The sequence below is a fragment of the Lepisma saccharinum genome, chromosome 11, assembly GCF_977018435.1.
Source record: "Lepisma saccharinum chromosome 11, izLepSacc3.1, whole genome shotgun sequence".
Classification (NCBI taxonomy): Eukaryota; Metazoa; Arthropoda; class Insecta; order Zygentoma; family Lepismatidae; genus Lepisma; species Lepisma saccharinum.
In genome coordinates, this window is record NC_139239.1 from 16,915,039 (window position 1) to 16,935,020 (window position 19,982).

Genomic DNA, 19,982 nt, shown 5'->3' on the forward strand with positions numbered 1-19,982 from the left:
CTCTACTTTTATCTGAATTCTATCAAACTTACTTAACCTAATTAATGTAAATCACCTGCTGTAAGGTATTCACAAAAACCTTACACTTAAGAGTGATCTCAAGTTTAAAGGGAAAATAAGAATAAGTAAACATGTACTCACTTATCTAATATGCACGATACTAAAAGGCTCTCCACTTCAGTTGCATCAATATTCAGTTCTTTGGAGATAAATGGGATGTGAATCCGAGTGTATGGTTTGATGAGCTTGATAAGTACTTGAGTTCTAATATTCCTTAACAAATCTGAAAATACAGAAATAAAACATGCAAGATCAAGAGAGGACTTATCGAGTACATAACATCTCTTCAACATTTCACTGGTTTTGCACTAATATTATGAAGTAATAAGTGGAAGAAGGTTAACAGCTGTCAAATGCCAGGACACTGCATCTTAATGATAACAATATGGAGTGGAGAATACACACTTGAATTGCTGGTAGGTTTACACGAAGTATAAACTGGACTTACAAAGTGATTGATCATGGACAGATATACCCAGAATTTTTATCCTCATATGAATCCGGCCATTGGGAAGTGTCTCATATGCAGGCTGGTGTTGTCCAACATACATCTGTCATGGTGACTCAGTGTGTTGTTGCAAGAGTCCTTCGAAAGGGCCGATTGTTCAAGCCCTTAATAAACCATGGTGCAACAGTCCTTAAGGGCCAGGGCCTACCTACTGCCTGAGCAGAGGTGGGCAATCATCCAACCACTTGGTCAGCACGATGAACCACCAGTTGTCGTAGGGCTTCCATGACTGGGTTACATGCTACTCACTTGTAGCTCCCCAATTACCTGAAAATGGTGGGTGGCCACGGGCTCTATACACTGGACAAAATCTGAGGAGAAAAGTTCTTGGGCTCCCCCTCCCTGCCCGCAGGAGACTCAAACCCCACAGCCCAAATCCAAAATCTGACAACTTAGGCTGCACAGCCAAGCCCTTAGAGGGCTAATTCCTTTCCTTTCGCTATCTTAAATACCTACTTCTTATGCGTCAGTTACCTTCCCATCCCCCTCTCCACTGTGAATGATGGCATGTGATAGATGGCAAGGTCTTCCAGTAGATTACAGACCACCTAGTTGAAAGTATTGTACTACGATAAACCTTCCAGATTATACATGATAGTCGTGATATTGAACTATGAGGGAATATATCTAAAACAAAATCAATTTGTACGTTGTCAAGTTCTTTAGTTTATGTACAGATTGGCCTGTGTCCAAAGATACAAATAGAGTACATGCGTTGCTACCACTATTCGACAGATGACATGGATTGCAAGTCAGCATTATTTGTTTATAGAGAATTATTAGTAATCTTCAAGTCTTGTGTGTGTGTTTGGATTTAGTACATGGGTATAGTTAAAACAAAATTGGGCCTTTTTGCAAAATTTCTTTAGCCTGAGTGGTACACTGAATGATATACTGAGGTTACGTAGCTATTATGGTTGAGCCAATATCACTTTGGCCTGATACCGGTTATAAGGCCGATAGTCTTGCAGATACAGAGTTCAAAATTTTGAAATATAATTTCTTATTGGAACTATATCATATTAATCTACTACCTTCAATTTCAACTATCCATACTTTCACATAAGATAATAATTTGTGAAATGCATTTGTCCCTGCAATGCTGGTTCTAGAATAATGAAAAATTATGTATTTCCATAATTTCCAGGATCTTTAGACATCGAAAAAGTGCTGTGTGGCATTTTTTGCACACACGCGAGATTCCCAAACTTCAGAAAATTTATTTTCCTGTAGTTTACGGTTATTACAAGCATAAGAAAACAGTTTTTCTTTGTGACATTTCAGGAGAACACATGCTCCTTTCATCAGACATTTATTTTCATTTTGACTAAAGATACAGTTATAACAATGGTTAGCAATTTTTTAAACAAAAAGAATCCATTATATTAAAAAATTGCTAACCATTGTTATAACTGTATCTTTAGTCAAAATGAAAATAAATGTCTGATGAAGGGAGCATGTGTTCTCCTGAAACGTCACAAAGAAAAACTGTTTTCTTAAGCTTGTAATAACCGTAAACTACAGGAAAATAATTCTACAATGCAAGCAATGCGTACATACAAGAAAAACTATTCAGAAAATTTTCTGAGAGTTATCAGTCATTAAATCTGAACCAATGCTTTCTGATACCAATGCCAACTGTATTGATATTTGTCTCAGTTCAGCCCTTATAATTACATAGATCCTTGCAAAGTACACCATTTAACAGTTGACAATATCAAAGTTCTTACTGGTTCTTATCATGACTACAAGCCCACATCATCATAAGCAAGATGAGGTCTTGTAGCAAATTACAGCTATTTAAATCTTTCTGTATTCGTTGACGATACCTGTACAAAACTTGCAAAAATGTTGCACTTTAGCATTTTTTTTATTGTACAGTGTTCTCTTGTTACTGGCGATCTACTTCTAAAAAAAAACATGACTATCCTGCATTTACAGGAGTAAGGTAATTTAGGGAGAATAACAATGATGTAAAACTCATCTTTACCCAAAGTTTCAATAACCAGTACTTTCAGAGATGAATTGTTAATATTGAATACTGTACCAGTATTGAGAGTGAATATATAGTACAAAATGAATTTGGCATTTTTTCAGGGAACAAAGACGTAAAACTCTAATTGTGGGAAAATATTACATTTATGCTCTATCGGGACCATGAGGACTGAATGTATAATGAAGGAAAATGTGAACATAAAATAGGGGTTCCACAGCTGTAAATTTGTTTTCAAACTTGTAACGATATGTAAAATGTACAATTCATAATAAAATAAAATACACCAAGTGAAAATCTTTTAATTGGAGTTTTGTATACCCATTTAAGAAGGTCCTGAGTTATTAGCATTCTGCATCACACTTTCATTCCAGTGCCCCACCACCACCATGAAATAAGACATAACTAGCATTAAAATACTTTCTGAAAAAAGAAAAAAATAGATTATCCCTGCAGATTGGTACACATTATGTAAATGATGGTTGCCTTGTGAGTGCTTCTGGTTCCCAATCCTACTTTAACTCATACAGTGAAATTGCAATTATACGTTTCACGAGTGCGTTTTTCTTGTTAGTATGTTTTTTTCTGGCAGTCCCTGCCAATTCCCATAAGGCTGCGTACTATTATATTTCAGTTACACGATTTTCAGATATACAATTTTTCCACTTATACGCTCGACGAGTTAAGTCCCAACAAGGAAAAAACTTCAGTTATATGATTTTAACTAGACTTCCTCGATAGAATGCTTCTCTTGGAGTTCAAGATTTCTGTGATGATAACATCTGCCATCCGTTCTCATACAGGTTTTCTTATCAGCTGCAACCATGGGACCAGACTCTCGACTTGGAATTCTATTTTTGTCGGTTGCATCGGAGAGAAGGGGAGGGGCTATGCTCCGTTCAACAAGATTGGCCTGTGCTAAATAATCCTGCTTTTGTTCTTTGCATTACCTTCGGCAAGTCGTATCTGCTTGAAGCAGATTCGGAGATTGATATCTTTCAAGCTGTCAGACAAGTCACTGGTGCCACACTTCCCAGCCTGTCGTAAACATTACAAACAAGCTGAAGAAAGGGAGGGGAGTCAACAGCAGCCTGCGGGAAGGGGGAGTTCCGTTGGGTCTTATTACTGTCATATTAAAAGATAATACAGTTGTTGAAGACAGAAGTTGCAGTACTTTTTATTATGCAAAACGAAACCGCAGATAAATGAATTATTGAACACTGTGACTTATTTTAACTTGTGGATGTCTTTGAAGTAAAGCAACGATCATACACTGTGTGCCTTTTTCTTTCTGCAAGTGCCATTTGAAATAAGCACTTTTGCCCTTTCGTTACTATGGCATATATAACTGCTTAACCACTGCATCTTCTTTTAAAAAATAAATTCTAAATGTAAGAATGAACAAAAAGCAACATTTTAAGTAACATCCGACAATTAAGAGTCCAGGGGGGAAAGCGGGGGCAAAATCCCGAAGTTCGAATTTTTTCGTAATCTCGCAAAATTTCTGAAGGCAGTAATTTTCATCTTTTTTTCAAAGTTGCGACCATTTCATATCCTTATAGAGTGGTATTTTATTGTGTGTGTCAAAATTTAGTCCATCCAGCGTCCATAGGGCCGACGCTAGAACCGAAATTGCATAATCATGCAAGATTTCCAAACGCCCTAATATTTTTTTTTTTTTTTTTTTTTTGAGCATTACATATCCTCATAGAGTGTGGTCTTTCATCGTGCTTCCCTCAAAATTTGGTTAACCCAAATTATTGGGAGGCACAATGTATAAATTTTACCTCCATTAAAAGCCATGTTTTTAAGAAGAAAACTAAACCAATTTCCTTCTCTCTATGATTTTATTATACTGGCAGCAAGTTTGAAAAGCGCACGCTTGTAAAGGTGCCGGCTTCAACGGGAATACAGGCACGCGAGGCTCCGTCTGCTAAAGATTTTAAGTCCACTTAATGCACAGAAGGCTAATTGGGACTGCACCTACAGTTTAAAGCAGGATCCAAACCACCATGTACCTACACCAGGTATCGAACCCGGAACCCCTTGATAAAAAAACAACGACGTTACCACATACCCCCCTCCCTCAAAAATCCTGACTAGGTGTTCAAAGGGATTAATCTTGTGTTATCCGCAAAATAAGAGTTAAGGTTTTGTCATTGCTGTCAGAAACGATATAAGAAAGGGACTGCTTAAGAAGAGCTAGACATAACACTGGCCCTGGTAGCAGCCTCCCTCCAGACAGACTGTCACCAACGCACAGGTGGCGGAATAGTATGTTCTGGTCATTTTAAAGATAAAGCACATGTTGAAGACAAGAAAAGCTGGACTACCGCGTTCATGTTTTTTATTTAGTAAGAAGCTTGCTTGTTCCTTACAGAAAGAAAGGGGGAAGGATTATTGTATTGTCAGGGACACAGGAGCAATATTTTGTATGCAGAGCTGCATTAAAAAGAAGACTGCTTTCGTGAACAGCCCTGCATAGTGACGTGCCCAAGGGGAGGTTGGTGGGGATCCTTCCCCCCCCCTTGGCCCAATATTCCTAAAAAAAAAAAAAGAATGTTGTAGGCCGGAAAAAATGGCAACATTAGGGCTGACTACTAAAGAAAAGTATACTTAAACCCCTCCCTTTCAAAAATCCTGGGCACACCACTGGCAATGCACAGCAGTTGAAGATTAATTTTCTCTTGTGAGATGAGATTAGTGACTTTTTCACTAGTTCCTAAATTAACATTGGATAACCGGGATTGGCAAATTATTTTAACTTTTCTCCTGGCAAACAAGAAAGGAAAGTTTTCCAAGCAAGTTCGTCCCCCACTCCCTCTCTCCTTCCTCTTTCTAGTAGGAACAATTTCGTAGATAAAGAAATGGGAATAGTGACTGAGCCATGTTCTCAATTGTCCACATACGTTTTTGTTGGGGGAGGCCCAACAGACACCCGAGTCACACTTTTAGAATGTGTTAAAATGCTAGAGAAAGCAGCATTTAATGACTATCGTTTTGGCAATAGTTTGCTTGTTCCCCGATCATAAGGTAGGAGTTCAAGGTTGCATGGTGAATGAATAGGCTGCTACAAAAGCAAGGAAGAGGGGAGGGAGAGGTCGACTGGCATACGGGACAGGCTTCTGGCAAATTTTGTCATCGGCGGGGTTTGGAAAATAAAGCGGGGAAACAAGTTACAGTAAACATAACATCGAGATAAACGTCCCAATGTTCAACATGTTTTTTTTTGCAGGGAATTGACTGAATGGATTGCTTGTGCTCCTTTCACCCCCATCCCCCCACATCTTCAATGTCTATTTCTCGTGTATTTGTGAAATTTGAATAACGATTTAGAACAGATTAGTGCAATACAGCAAACTTTGTTGTATATGTAGTACTCTTTTTCTTTCTTTGTGTACTTAATTTTACCATTTTCATTATATTTCAATAATACTTTTTTCTCAGTTATATGTTTTTATCCTTCTGCCCCCCATAAAACGTATAACTGAGATTTCACTGTACAACATTAAAAAAAGCTACAAAATCTCTAACCAGCCTTGGAGAGAAGGAGTTTAAACACACAACAAATTTAAAATATGCACTCTATTCTTTATTCTGGTCTAAGTCGTGATTACTACTTTCCAGTGTATGATACAAGTACTGGCTAAAAATTCCATCACACTTCTATGAAAAACATTATTCATGATAACTAATTGAATGTCAATTAAAATTTACATTCTGAAACACGCACCTTCTATATGTTCCCTAATAAACAGATCATCCATGATGTTTTTCCTGTTCTGCTTCAGTATCTTCTCAAATTCATTGATGTCATTATTTTGGTAGGCTGATACCAAATTTGTCATTGCTAATATTTCTGGGTCGTTTTTGTAAGGCTTCGCTTCCTGAGAATCGAATGGATTGATACCAGACTTCATCAACCTAAAGAATATTAAATTAAAAACTATGATTTATATGCAGAATTTGATTATTACGATTATTACATCATAACATGCTAATAGTTTCAAAAAGGTATGTGATGCTGATACGAGGTATCTCAAAAATTTTAAATTGTAAAATGAGTTGAGTGATGACTTGGACAGATCTCTTAATTTCAAGTAATTTTTTTTACAGAAAATACAAGGAAAAGTAATTAAATACCAGGATTTTAATTTTTTTTGACATAGTCACCCTGCATTACAAGGTTGTGGATGCACTCTAGACAAAGGCTTCAACATAGTTTGACCCTTTCCTTGGAAGTGTACAAATGTAGGGCCATTGGCATTCCAAAAGTCAGCATGACTTTCCCAGAGGATTTTTTTTTGTGGCCAGAAATGACTGGTGCTTCCACACATCGACTGTCTCTTGCACTCTGGTTTATAATGGTGCACCCAGGACTTGCCTCCAGTGATAATTCGATCGAGCAAAGAGTCTCCTTCACAAGCATTATGGTCCAAATGCTCCTGACAACTTTTCTTCCATGCATGCTTTATCATCAGACAGCTGTCTTCGAATCCATCTGCTATACACTTTCCTATATCTGAGGTCATAATAGACAATATTGTAGATAGAGCCATGACTCATTTTAATTCTACAGTAATTCATCAAAGGTGACTCACCTGAAGTCATGGATTCAGTGCATGATCTGCTCTTTCACTGTCTCAGTTGCCATGCTGTCGTCTCCACTTCACTTTGTTCACTGACATTTTGTATTCGGTTTTTAAATCTTCCCATCCATTCGCACTCTCTCCTCTCCCTACTAAACCTTCATTCTTCTGTGTATCTCAGAGGGTTCCACACCCTCTGACAACAACAAAAAATAATAATAATGCTTCGCTGCTCTTCTAAGGTGCAAGCTGACACTGGAGCAGTGATGTATGAGGTATTGTGTATGTGTACACTGCTCGATCAGAAGGAGCCCCCATACAGGGTCTTTCCTAAGGAGCCATTTTGTGTTTCAAAATAAGATTCTTCATTGTGCATACTTATCCATGCTCTATAGAATAAAACTCCTGCTATTTAATGACTTATCCTCATATTATTTAGTATGTGTCGTCACATTTGAATAGCTGCCCCAAAACTACTATCCTCTATTCACATTATTGTAATAGAGTAACAGGTTAAGAAGTTATTCTAATATTTCATGTGTTTGGAGATACAAAACAAGAGTTTATTTAATTAAAACTCCGTGGTGCAATAGTCCTCCAAGGGCCAGGGGCTCCTCGTGGGGTGACATGAGGTCAGCACATTGAGTTCCCTTGCCACTGTTTTCTGGTCTTTAGAGACTAGAGCTGCTACTTCTCTTCAAGTATTTTCCAATTATTCTCACAATGCTGGGTCAACACCGAAATTTTAGGGGTTTCCACCAGGAATCAAACCAGGACTGCTCGCATCACACAGTTTGGCTATGTAGGAGCCCAAAAACATTTCATTATCAAACTAAACTACCACAGATCAGCCTAGAACTTACGCCTGATCTACCAGCATCAGCCTGCACCTCACTACATAATGCAAACTTCAATGAATAATTCAAAATGGCAATCATGCAGCAAAAATGCTCTTTGCTTGATAGATTTATTGATTTGCTTTATTTTACTTTCCTTTTCGTGCCACTTTTGACTAATTTGCGTGATGTGCTCTTTGTTTTCTGTTGGAAGAGAAGTGTGACAGGAAAGTACAAGGTAACCAAAAAAGTTCTTGCCGTTCTAGAGCAGTGATAAACAAAGAGCAATACAGTGGACGGTACGAACCTTTAGGCTTCGAAGTAATCTCCATCAGCATCAAACACCTTTTGCCAACGTTCCTGCAGCTGCACAATACCCTGGTGATAAAACTCGGCGGGCTTGGATACATAAAAACCGTGAATGCGTTCCGCAGGTCTCCCTCATTTATGAAGGATCTCCCACACATGTGATTGTCGAGGGAATGAAACAGGTGGTAATCTGTTGGTGCAAGGTTCGGTGAATATGGTGGATGGCACAGTGTCTCCCAACCAAGTTGCTGAAGGATCTCCCGGGTCCTCTTTGCCACATGTGGCTTGGCAGGAACAGCACACCCTTGTGATTCACCAATGCCGGCTCCTTCTGCCACAATGCACGGTGCACCCTTTGCAACTGCAACTGCTGAGAGTAGAGGTCAGCAGTGATGGTCTGACCAGGTGGAAGGAGCTCGTAATGCACCTTTCGTGGGTGCAGAGGTGGTCTTGAGGTGTGAGGAACAGGGTCACGTGGCGACAACCAATGTCTGGTACGCTTGGGAGTGTCATAGAGGACCCACTTTTCATCACCAGTGAGCAAGCGATCAAATATGGGTATGTTCAGGTGCCGAGTGAGCAAGGACAAACAGGCTGTCAGTCGTTGTTCCTTGTTGGCTGCCGACAATGTGTGGGGTACCCACTTGCTTAACTTGTATGACTTCCCTATCCGATCTCGGTGCAGTCTGACTGTTTCAGCAGAAACATGGAACCTTTCTGTAAAGTTCATCACACATTAGACCACTGTCCTCCTCGATGGCCGCTTTCAGGGCCTCGTCATCCAACACATGTGGTCGTCCACTGCGAGGTTCATCTGAAAGGCTCACATCTCCCGAACGGAATTTCTGGAACCAATGCCTAGCAGTCCGTTCGTTCACGGCATTCTCTCCAAATACCTGGCAAATGCAGCACCTGACAGGCCCACTTTAAAGTCATACAACAAACACACACGAACAAGCTGCTTCGATACCTCCATTTCTCTTCGACACTGGACGAGCTATGACTGCTGTGTGTGTGCAACGTGCCTGTATTACTGACAGTCGATAACTCCCGATCGCTTAGCAGGCACTTGCGTCATTTAGTTTCCTCTCTGTGAGCGCATGATTAATGGGACGTTAAAAACGGCAAGAACTTTTTGGTTACCTTGTATGAATATGTCCTGTTCTGTTTCCACAATATGCATAACTGGGACACCAAATCACATGCACTTCAAATAAAGATAATTCTCTACATATGCATTTCACTTACATATTTGCTAACACTAGGTACTTTAAGCATGTTGTTCTTCTAGGACTACCAGATTCATCATAGTTCTTGAAAGCTTCAAAGAAGTCTGTGTGAGCTTTCTCAAATTCCCCTTCACGTAGATGCATTTTACCACCACATTCTGCAGAATAAAAATGAAAAAGTTCAAATTTATTTTTATTAACAAGAAAGGCATGCAAGTTCACCAATTGAATAATTCTTTGAATCGAGAAAATATTGCAAATTAAGTACTATGACAATGCAGTCAGTGTAGAAGATGGAAATAGCTCGTATGATAGGAAAGCTGCAACGAATGTGTTGGAATGCTTGATGGTGAAGTGCCTCAATTCTTGTGATTTTCTTACCTCCTCTTGGGCCTTCAGTATGTGCCTCAGACCAAGCTTAAAGATGTGTCGCCTCTCACCCACCACTATTGCCAACAGGATGTGTTCAGAATACATTGATGTTAAGACTGTGGTGCACGATGTCAGCTTTCTTAGGTAGAAATCTTGATTGCCAAATTGTCTCTAATACATGCTGTGGTCCAGTTGTTGATAAGGGTTAACGTCTGATCTTCAACCAAATGAAAGCATAAACTCTTATCATGTATTCTGCTAGTGTCACTAGCATGGTAGAGGAACACTTTTGATATATATATATCAAGGATGGATAAAAATCATAATTTTCATTTAAAAAATTATATTTTAAGATTTTTAAATTTAAATCACAGTTTGTGATTTAAAAAAAAACATGAATAAAATTGATTGTATCATTTTCGGCACAGTACATACACATACATGTATTTTTCTAATGTGAAAGATGTTTTCTGATCAGGATTTCCTTTCTATAGTCTATAGATAGAATGCTATGCTGCATATCAAAGGAACTGGAGATAGGCAAAAAGACTGCCTTAGTTTCAAAGAAATTAGGGGCTTTCTCGATCTAAGGCTGTGTCAAAAGGTTAAGTCTTGTTCCTTCCTTGATTTAGGGCATGTGTATTAATGAAACTAGATAATAATTTCAGTAACTTTTCTTCCAGTAATAAATACAATAATAGTTTTTCTTGTATGTACACATTGCTTGCATGATAGAATTATTTTCCTGTAGTTTACGGTTATTACAAGCATAAGAAAACAGTTTTTTCTTTGTGACGTTTCAGGAGAACACACGCTCCTTTTTGACTAAAGATACAGTTATAACAATGGTTAGTAATTTTTAAACAAAAAGAATCTGTTATATAATGGATGTTGTCAATGTTACATTGTTGTAATATAGCAACTTAACTGTGAAAAAAGCAGTCTATTTTTTTAAATTATGAATCCCAAATATCATCAGGTAATTCAAATTCATCATTGTTTTCACAAAGTCTCTTGATGTTTTCTGTTACATTAAATTTTAAAGATGGTGGCTTACTCCATTTCTGAAAAAGAAAACTCCACACTGGATCTATGTTACCATTTTCATTATTTAATTTATTCCAGTGTTCTTCTGCAATGAACGAGGCTTCCCAGACATTCAACTCTATGTTTCCCGTTAATCTTTTTAAAACCCTTCTCTTTTTAATCAAATGCTTCTCTTCGATGATATGAGTTGACAAACCTGTTCTTGGGTTTAGATTTATAATGTCCAAATCATGTTCATGCCATCTTATTGCCATTTTCCTTGCTGTTTGTCCCACATAATCTTTTGAACATGAACAACTTATATTATATATTCCTGTGGTTTCCACATCTGGTAGCGAGTTTCTCATTTTGAATTCATTAAATGTACATTCCAAACTTCTTGGTGATTTAAAAACAATTTTGAAATTAAAACTTCTAAAAATTTTTGCAATTTTATGTGAGAATCCCTTGTGGAATGGAATGCACACAAATTTCTTTTCAACAGATTTTTCATCTTTGTCTGTATTTCTCTTTTCCTTTAGTTTTCTTGCAACTTGTTTTTTGATTTGGTTTATTCTGGTAGTGTGAAAGCCATTTTCTTTTGCTATATTAAAGAGCCTTTCTTCTTCATTTTTGATATCCTCATTATTAGAACATAGTCTTTGTGCTCTCAGGAAAAAATTTAAAAATATGTTATCCATTGTTATACGCGAATGTTCTGATTTGGCATGGATGTATTTTTCCCCCGCTAATTTTTTTCTATGGACTGATGTTTGAATTATTGAGTCAGTTGTCTTAATTTGCAGATCAAGGAAAGAAATTACATTGTTATTCATGGGTTCGCAAGTGAATTTTATGCGACGATGTGATTCATTTAATGATTTAAATACGTCCATGATGGTGTTCTCATTTTTAGCAATAATTAGCACATCATCTACATATCTGATGTAGAGTTTGATATCCGCACCTATCGCATTAACAATTGGAGATTCTATGTAATGAAGAAAAATGCTGGAGATGATTCCGGATACTGGGTTTCCCATTGATAGACCATTATTTTGCTGATAGATTTTGCCATCAAATATAAAGTAATTGTAATTTGCACATACAGTAAACCATCGAACCATTTCCCATGATTCTACTGGGTTAACCTTCATCTCAATAAGCCATCTGTGTAATGCATCTGTGGCACCTTCTATTGGGACACTAGGATATAAATTTTCTACATCAAAACTTGCAATACGATACTCGCTATTCCAAACAATATTTTTTAGTTTCTGTTTCACTTCATATGCATTTTTAACACTGAATGGTGTTTGTTGTTTAATTATAGCAAGTCTTTCAACTAAATATTTGGATAGTTTGTATGCAGGATGTGTGAAAGTTGCAATGATGGGTCGTATTGGAGTTCCAGGTTTGTGAGTTTTTGGTAGTCCAAAGGCAATCGGCAGGGTTGAATTTTTGACAATGAGTTTTTTCTTCATTTCTCTTGGTATCGTGATACTGCTTTCAATTACTTTCTTTACCTCATTTATTATTTTAGTTATAGGGTTTCGAGAGGTTTCTGTGAAATTGTTTAATTTGAAACATTCTTCCATTTTTTCTTTATAGTCCTTAATTCGGATAAGGACAGGTTTATTTTCCTTGTCCGATTTTATTAAGAAAATGTCGTTTTCTTTCAACCAGATCTTGAAACCATGAACTTTTTTTCCCAACCTTATATGCTCTTTCTCCCGTTCTGTGTATTTTGGACCTCTGTTAGTTCTTCTGTTGTATTCAAAACTTAAACGTTCATCAAGAGCATCATGTGTGAGACTTCGTAATTTTCTTTTTTCCTCCTCATCATCTAAGAAATTCAGTGCTTTCTCTATTGAAATCACGAAATCTTCCTTGTGTATATAAGCACTACCAACTGAAAATTTCATTCCGAATTGAAAAATTTCTATATACTCATCAGGTACCTCAATATCCGTAAGATTTATAAATAATCTGTTGTCAATGTTCTTAGTTTCTATTTTACCAGTGACATTAACTGCTTCCCTTCTTTCATTGTTGTTGTATATAACTTGTTCTTCTTGAATTAGCTGGTAGAATTTCCTATCAAGTCTCCTTTCTGAAAGCTTGCTGTAGTGTTCTACAACTTGTTCTGTAGCTCTGTTTACTTTATCCCATATGAGTGGGTGCAAAGAATTTGACAATGTTATGTGGAGATCATATGTCTTTCGAGAAAGGCTGTCCAATTCTGAGTACGAGTCCCTGATTAGGCGTCCTATCATTAACATTTGTAGCTTTCCTTTAAAATCACTGGTGTAGGTATTACGAGTTCGAACTTTCCACTTCAAAAAATTTGGCACTATATTGTTTAACTTGCATCTTCTCAAAAATCTGATTCTCTGAAGTGTCGTTTGAATCTTGATTTGATATTTCTGGAATGTACGTACCTCTCTCCCCGTAATAGATGAATAATAGAAAAAACTGTTTTCTTATGCTTGTAATAACCGTAAACTACAGGAAAATAATAAATACAATATTTTGGATGTACTACATAATTGTAACTTCAAATATATTTTGCAGTCTTTGTAGCTCAATTTTGGCAATTTTTTAAATGATACCAAAATATTATCAGCTGCCATGTTTATTTAGAGCTTAAATATAATGACACTATATACAGTTTAACATGATTAGTATTTTGCATATTATTCAACACAAAATATTTGCTATTTTTGCCTATAAAAATTACTTAGTTTTAAAGCAGCATAAATTTAGTATGTTTACATGTTACATTTTCCTTCCGAATGAGCTTCACCCCATCATTACATACATTTTGTTCCCATGCTTTTTCTTTGAAAATGTTAAGAGTATCTAAGATCCTAATAAACACTGGTGATGATGGTTGGTTAGAGCAGGCACAGTGGGCTTGGTCTGAGCCATACACTGAAGACAAGAAAATCACAAGAATTGAGATAGTTCAAAATTTTACCCTCGAATTTCAGAGCAAATGATTACACTCATTTGCAAACCAACACTGCCACTTCTTCTTACCAGCTTGTGTGATGAGGTTGCAACATTTTATAGCTCCAGCAAATGTATGGAAGTCACACAAGTACCATGCCATATGCAAGCAGTAGATACAGGTGTAGTGGTGAGCAGGGTTGCTAGAGGTCCAGGAATTTTAAGTAAATTCAATTCGGGTCCAGGATGGAAAATCAGGAACTAGATAAATTTAAATACAGTCCAGGAACCTTTTTTTCTGGATCAAATTAAACACAGTCCAGGAACCTTTTTCCCAGATCAATTTAAATACGGTCCAAGGACATTTTTTTCCAGATCAATTTAAATATGGTTTGATTAAATATCGAAATATTTCTATTAGACAGAATATTCATTTACATAGAATAGTTAGTCGTGCAATTCAAGGAATTTTATATTTTTTGGTTATATATTTTATTATCGGGTCAAAGTTTCGTATTAAAATGAAAGAATACGCAACTTGGATCGAATATAAATTGTGTGAGAAAAAGGTTCTGGTCCTGTTACGGAACCCATTAGAATTTCTGGGTTCCTGGACCTTTAACCCTTAAGAGTGGGCTGGAGGTTGGCATGAAAGTAGTTTCCTGCCCCGATGCGATACAGAGACACCTAGCGACATATCAGAGGACTAGGAATTCTTTTCGGCTGTCCTAAGCCTGAGGCCAGAGAACCTTCCTTCCTTCACCACCCCCTCCCCTCCGCGTGACTCCCGCAGGGAGGTTTCCAGGAAAAGGATACCCACCTGTTTCTTTTCATTCTGGTTTCGGAGGCTAAAATTTCTCCACTGGCAAAGCAATTCGCATTTCTCTGCTTGCTGGCTGATTCTTGCATGGAGCGAGACGAGTGGCAGGCTCCAGAGACAGAACATTCATGACTAAAGTTTTGATTGAATAAATTTGGTTGATTACAGTGGCTACTATAATTATGTTGAATTTTCTTGTTGAGGTTGGAATTTTATCAATTGAGAGTAAAGAAGGCGGTAGAGAATATCTGTTGAAAGAAAGTATTTTCCTTTGAAGGGGGTGTTTTTTTATACAAAATCAATATAATAATAATAATAATAATAAGGCAAGAATTAGTAACAATTATTATTTCAACTATTAACGAATCGAGTCCCTATTAGAGATGGGCAGGAGCGAAACTACCTGGAATTTAAAAATGGGAAACGTGGACATGCGTAATAACATATGGAAAAACTGAAAAGGAGAAAGACGGACAAAACAATGTAACAAAATGTACAGTAGTAACAAAGATGTCAGGAAACAATAGTATAATATTGAACATACACTTTGATGAAGTAGTTTTCTTTGTTATGATCTGAATTAAGTCCCTTTGCACAGTTCTCATCGTTGGAGTTCACAGCAGCTTTAATCGGCCAAGATTGATTGATTTTGTTTATTTTACTTCGCCTTTCTGCCACTCTTGGCTAATGATGATATGATGTAATCGATGAAGAGACGCTCACGAAGGACACGTATGCCCAGACCGGATTCGAACCCGGGACCACTGGCGTCGTAGCGAAATGAGATAAATACTCCGCCACGGGGCCGGCTAATCGGCCAAGGGTGGGGACAAACTCTCAGTGGTGATGGGAATCCCCTGTGGAAACATATGACCAGTTCCTGCATCACATTAGTTGCTCTCTCCTATTGTGATTTTTTCCAATGTTAATTGATTGCTTGCCAAGTGAAATTTAGTCCAACTAATTATAGTATGATCTTCAAGATCAGCACTATACGTGTTACAAAGTACTCTTAAAAAAATCCCAGTGAATTGGCCAAAATAAAGTGACAGAATTTCGAGGAGAGGCCGAGCCTCTGTGGACCCACACTTGGTTACGCCAATATACGTAAGTAAACCCGTGGTGCTACAGCCCCTGAGGGCCAGAGCCCACCTACCGACTGTAGGCGTCACTTCCAGTCCAACCAGTTATGTGCGGTCAGCACGACGAACCCCTAATCTTTGTTGTAGGTTTCCGTGACTCATTCATAGCTTCCCAATCTCCTCACGATGGTGGGTGGCAACCGGCCCTATACACAGGCCGAAATCTCAGGAGAAAAGTTGATACGTTTCCCCTAAGAGACTCGAACCTGCGCGCGTCCCGTAGACGGAGCTCAAACCATGATGCATCGGACCATACAGTCACGATGCAGAACAGCAGGGCCGTAGCCAGAATTTTATTTCGGGGGGAAGGCTCATCCCTTATCAGCAGCTGCCATCTAAGGGCGAAAAAGTGGGGAATAGAACCCCTGAAAATGAATTTATCAGTATATTACAAGTTATTGTACAGGATGTTTAATGTAAGTAAAATTAATCACCGCTATACCCTATTTTAATTACATATTTGTAGGATTTCGGAACGGTCTTCAGCTTCACCCTCCCCCCCCGGTCACGTGCCTGCGGGAGAAAATATACATAAGTGCTGATCCCTTATTCTGATTGGCGTTTTAAGAATAGAATATCCTTCAGAGCTTCTCTAAGACATGGTCTTTTAAAAATCAGTTCTAGAGAAGAAACCTTGTCCAATTTACGTTTTCAACTTGTTTCCTTGTGTAGTTTTTAAAGAAGAGAAAAGTTATCACAATTGGTAATCTGCTGGACAAGATCAACGTCGAATATGTAATTGAAACAAAAATTTTAATGTTCGTACCACGATGGTTTTACTGACTGAAAAGTTTATGTTTCATAATTTTGATTGAGCAGAGGGGGCTCTCTAACTGCACCAATCGCCGCCAACCCTATGATAATCGTTTGAGTATCTTGAGTTTCTGTTTTAAGTCTACTTTATATACAGATAGACTAATCGGGACTGGATCTATATTTATAGTGGGATTGAACTAACTATTAGGCGTCCACCGGATACCAAACTCAGGATATTTTAAATTACAAGGGTCACCTTTACCATTATGCTATAGGGGATGCAAAATATATCTGAAACTAAGAAGAAATTTTGAATGCAATGTAGAACGAAGGAGGCACCGTTCACATTGAAGGGGAAGACGCCAGGAAATCCTCCCTCCACTTTCCTAACCTGTACATCTCTAATTTGATTCTCAGCGAAGGCAAGAATTTTATCCAATATTTTATATCACTTTTGTTATTTTTAATGAAGAATTCGAAGTAATAATTTGTCTTTAAATCTCAAGTTAGAAAGTCAGCAAAAATTATGTTTTTATACTAAATTTTACATTAATTGAAGATTTGCAAAGAAACGGTAAACCGTTTTGTTGGTTGATTGATTTAGTGTTTTAAGCCCACTTTATGCACAGTAAGGCTAAGCGGGACTGGACCTACAGTTTAAAGTTGAATCCGAACCACTACGTGCCTCCACCGGGTATCGAACCTGGAACCCCTTGATAACAAGGCTACGACGCTACCACTGCACCATCGGGGAGGCCAGTGTAAACTTTTCGTCATCGTTCCACTCCAAAACAGATGTTTCTGTAAGAGCCACATCAAGTTTGTTTGGAAGTAGTGATGTTCTATGACACACACACACACACGCATATATCTCCTCAACAGGTCCTATAGACCAGCAATGTCAAACTCAATTAGTGAGTATGGCCGCATAACGATAATGTCAAAACTATCCGGGCCACATATCTAGAACCCCAACACCTTAAAATCCAGAACTAAGTGGTTCGACCCAATGGGGCCGAAGGGAGGGGGGGATTCCAGTGATTATTATTGCAGCATCGATATGTAAATTATATAGACCTCCCCCCATATTTTTTCATGGTTATAGTATTTTACATGTTACTTTCGAGTATAAATTGGTTACAATTGTAACTGTTTGTGTGCAATTATAGTTTCGTTTCGCACAGATTTCACTGTTTTTTTTTTTTTTTAACAAGCTTCTCATAAGTCTGCAATAAGTTTTTTGTTAGCATGAAACTCTTAATGCAGACAACAAATGTTTTGTCAGTCATTCTTGATCATTCGGCTGTTTCATTAATCTTCATTATGGAAAACAACTTTTCACCAAGGCAAGTGCAACCAAAATTAATAAAATTTCTACAGCAAAATAGCTTATTCGAGGATATTGCTATTGGAGATATAAGAAAAATCAAGGATAGCCCACCTCGCGATATTTATTTTTCAATACGAGTTGCACTGCAATTAAATAAGTTCCATTCGAAGTCAGGACTTTCACACGCACCATCTTAAAGAAAAGGGAGCAGAGCAGAACAAGATTATTGCCTTTCGCACCCTATGAAGTCTTGAAACCTGTTTCCAACTTCACCACGTAGTATTTTTACTTTGGACAAATTATAACTTTATTAAAAAGTTTTAATATAACGGAAGACTGTAACTTTGCAAAATGGCCTCCACTTCCTTCAAAATATCAGCTCTTGTGTCACGGGGAGGAATCATTCAAGTAGTTTTACTGTCATATCGAGATAAGAATCGCATCCACGAGTGAAGGGAGCAAACCGAGCTAGCTCACAGACGTCCGTAATTTCGCATATTGTGAGCGAAAAGGCAACAACACGAACAATTTTCGCTTTCAATTGTTCGTTGACTAAGTAATAAATCCTCTCCTCTGATTTTTTTATTAGCGTTCCTTTTCTGCAACGTTTGGCTAATGGCGACGATGAGGATGAGTAATGATATGATGAAATTGATGAAGGGACACATACAAAGAAAACCCATGCTCAGGCCAGGATTCGAACCCGCAACCTCTGGTGTCGCGACGGGTTGTGCTAACCACTCCGCCACAGATTATGGCAAATTTATTTCGTGATAAAGAAATATTTCTGAATGAATTTACTTTATCAGGGTACAAAATTTCTACGCTTTTCAGTATTCACTTCACAACAAAAGTAAGCATTTCACTTGAAAAATCTGCATTCCTCTTCTATAGTCCTTTTCTTACTCCCACGAAGTTTGGGCAGCCATATGGTTCTTTGAAACTTTTACAGAAACTGAATTTTCTTCCAGGTAAATCCTTGAAAATCAAGAAACAAACTCATAGGCGACAGAAAGTATGCATGCTGCCCTCCCCCAGCTGGCAAGATATTTTCGTACTTCAGAAGTAACATGTCCATCAGCTTGCTTAGTTGACACAACACCTACTCTATAATGGAATGTATACCTGTGTAGGGAAAATTGGTCAATGTGTTGAAGTTTGGATGAGTCTGGTCTTGTATCACGAGAAAAGAGAAAACGGGATAACTACAAATGTATAGATAATTTCAAGCATGAAGTGTTAAGTGGGGCCAAGGCATTAACGGATGCTGGGGCCTACATGCGGCCCGCGGGCCGCGAGTTTGACTGGCCGAAATATCAGGAGAAAAGTTGTTACGCTTCTTCCAGGAGACTCGAACCTGCGCGCGTCCCGTAGCTGGAGAGCCCAAAGCATAACGCCTTAGACCGGACGGTCACGATGCAGGACAGCAGGCTCGTAGGCAGAATTTTTTTTTGAGGGGGGATGCTCATCCCTTATCAGCAGCTGCCATCTAAGGGCGAAAAAGTGAGGGAACCCCTGAAGATGAGTTTTTGTTTCCTAATTTTCATTTGGCAAAGGGGAGCTCTCTCACTGCACCAAGCGCCGTCAACCCTATGCCGGTCGTTTGAGTATCTTGAGTTTGAGTTTCTGTAAGTCTTCTTTATGTATAGATAGGCTAATCGGGACTGGACCTACATTTGTAGTGGGATTGAACTATTGGGCATCCACCAGGTACCAAACTCGGGACCTTTTGACATTACGAGGGTCATCTTTACCATTACGCTATAGGGGAGGCAAAAATATCTGAAACTAAGAAGACATTTTGAATGGACATGTAGAATGTAGGAGGCAGGGTTCGCGCTGAAGAGGAAGAAGACGGAATTCTCCCTCCCCTTTCCTAACCTGTACATGTCTAACGTAATTCTCAACCAAGCCAAGAGTCTTGTCTAGTGTTGCCCACGAGACGAGACTTTGGCCTGTCTCGTCTCGTGGAAATGCTGTGAAATGCTGTCTCGTCTCGAAAATATTCGTTTGTCTCGGGACACATGATCAATCTCGTCTCGTCTCGAATTTTTAAAAGC

General features: G+C 38.2%; 1 protein-coding gene across 1 annotated transcript in view; it reads right to left on the minus strand.

Moving 5' to 3' along the window:
- The window catches only part of alien (COP9 signalosome complex subunit 2 alien), a 43,921-nt gene that overhangs the window by 6,340 nt on the left and 17,599 nt on the right, over positions 1-19,982 (minus strand). Inside the window, exons 6-8 of the mRNA XM_083130757.1 lie at positions 9,544-9,682; positions 6,295-6,485; positions 142-283 (exon numbers count right to left, since the gene is read on the minus strand). Coding sequence (XP_082986883.1) covers positions 142-283; positions 6,295-6,485; positions 9,544-9,682 — 472 coding nt within the window. The remainder of the gene's footprint in view (positions 1-141; positions 284-6,294; positions 6,486-9,543; positions 9,683-19,982) is intronic.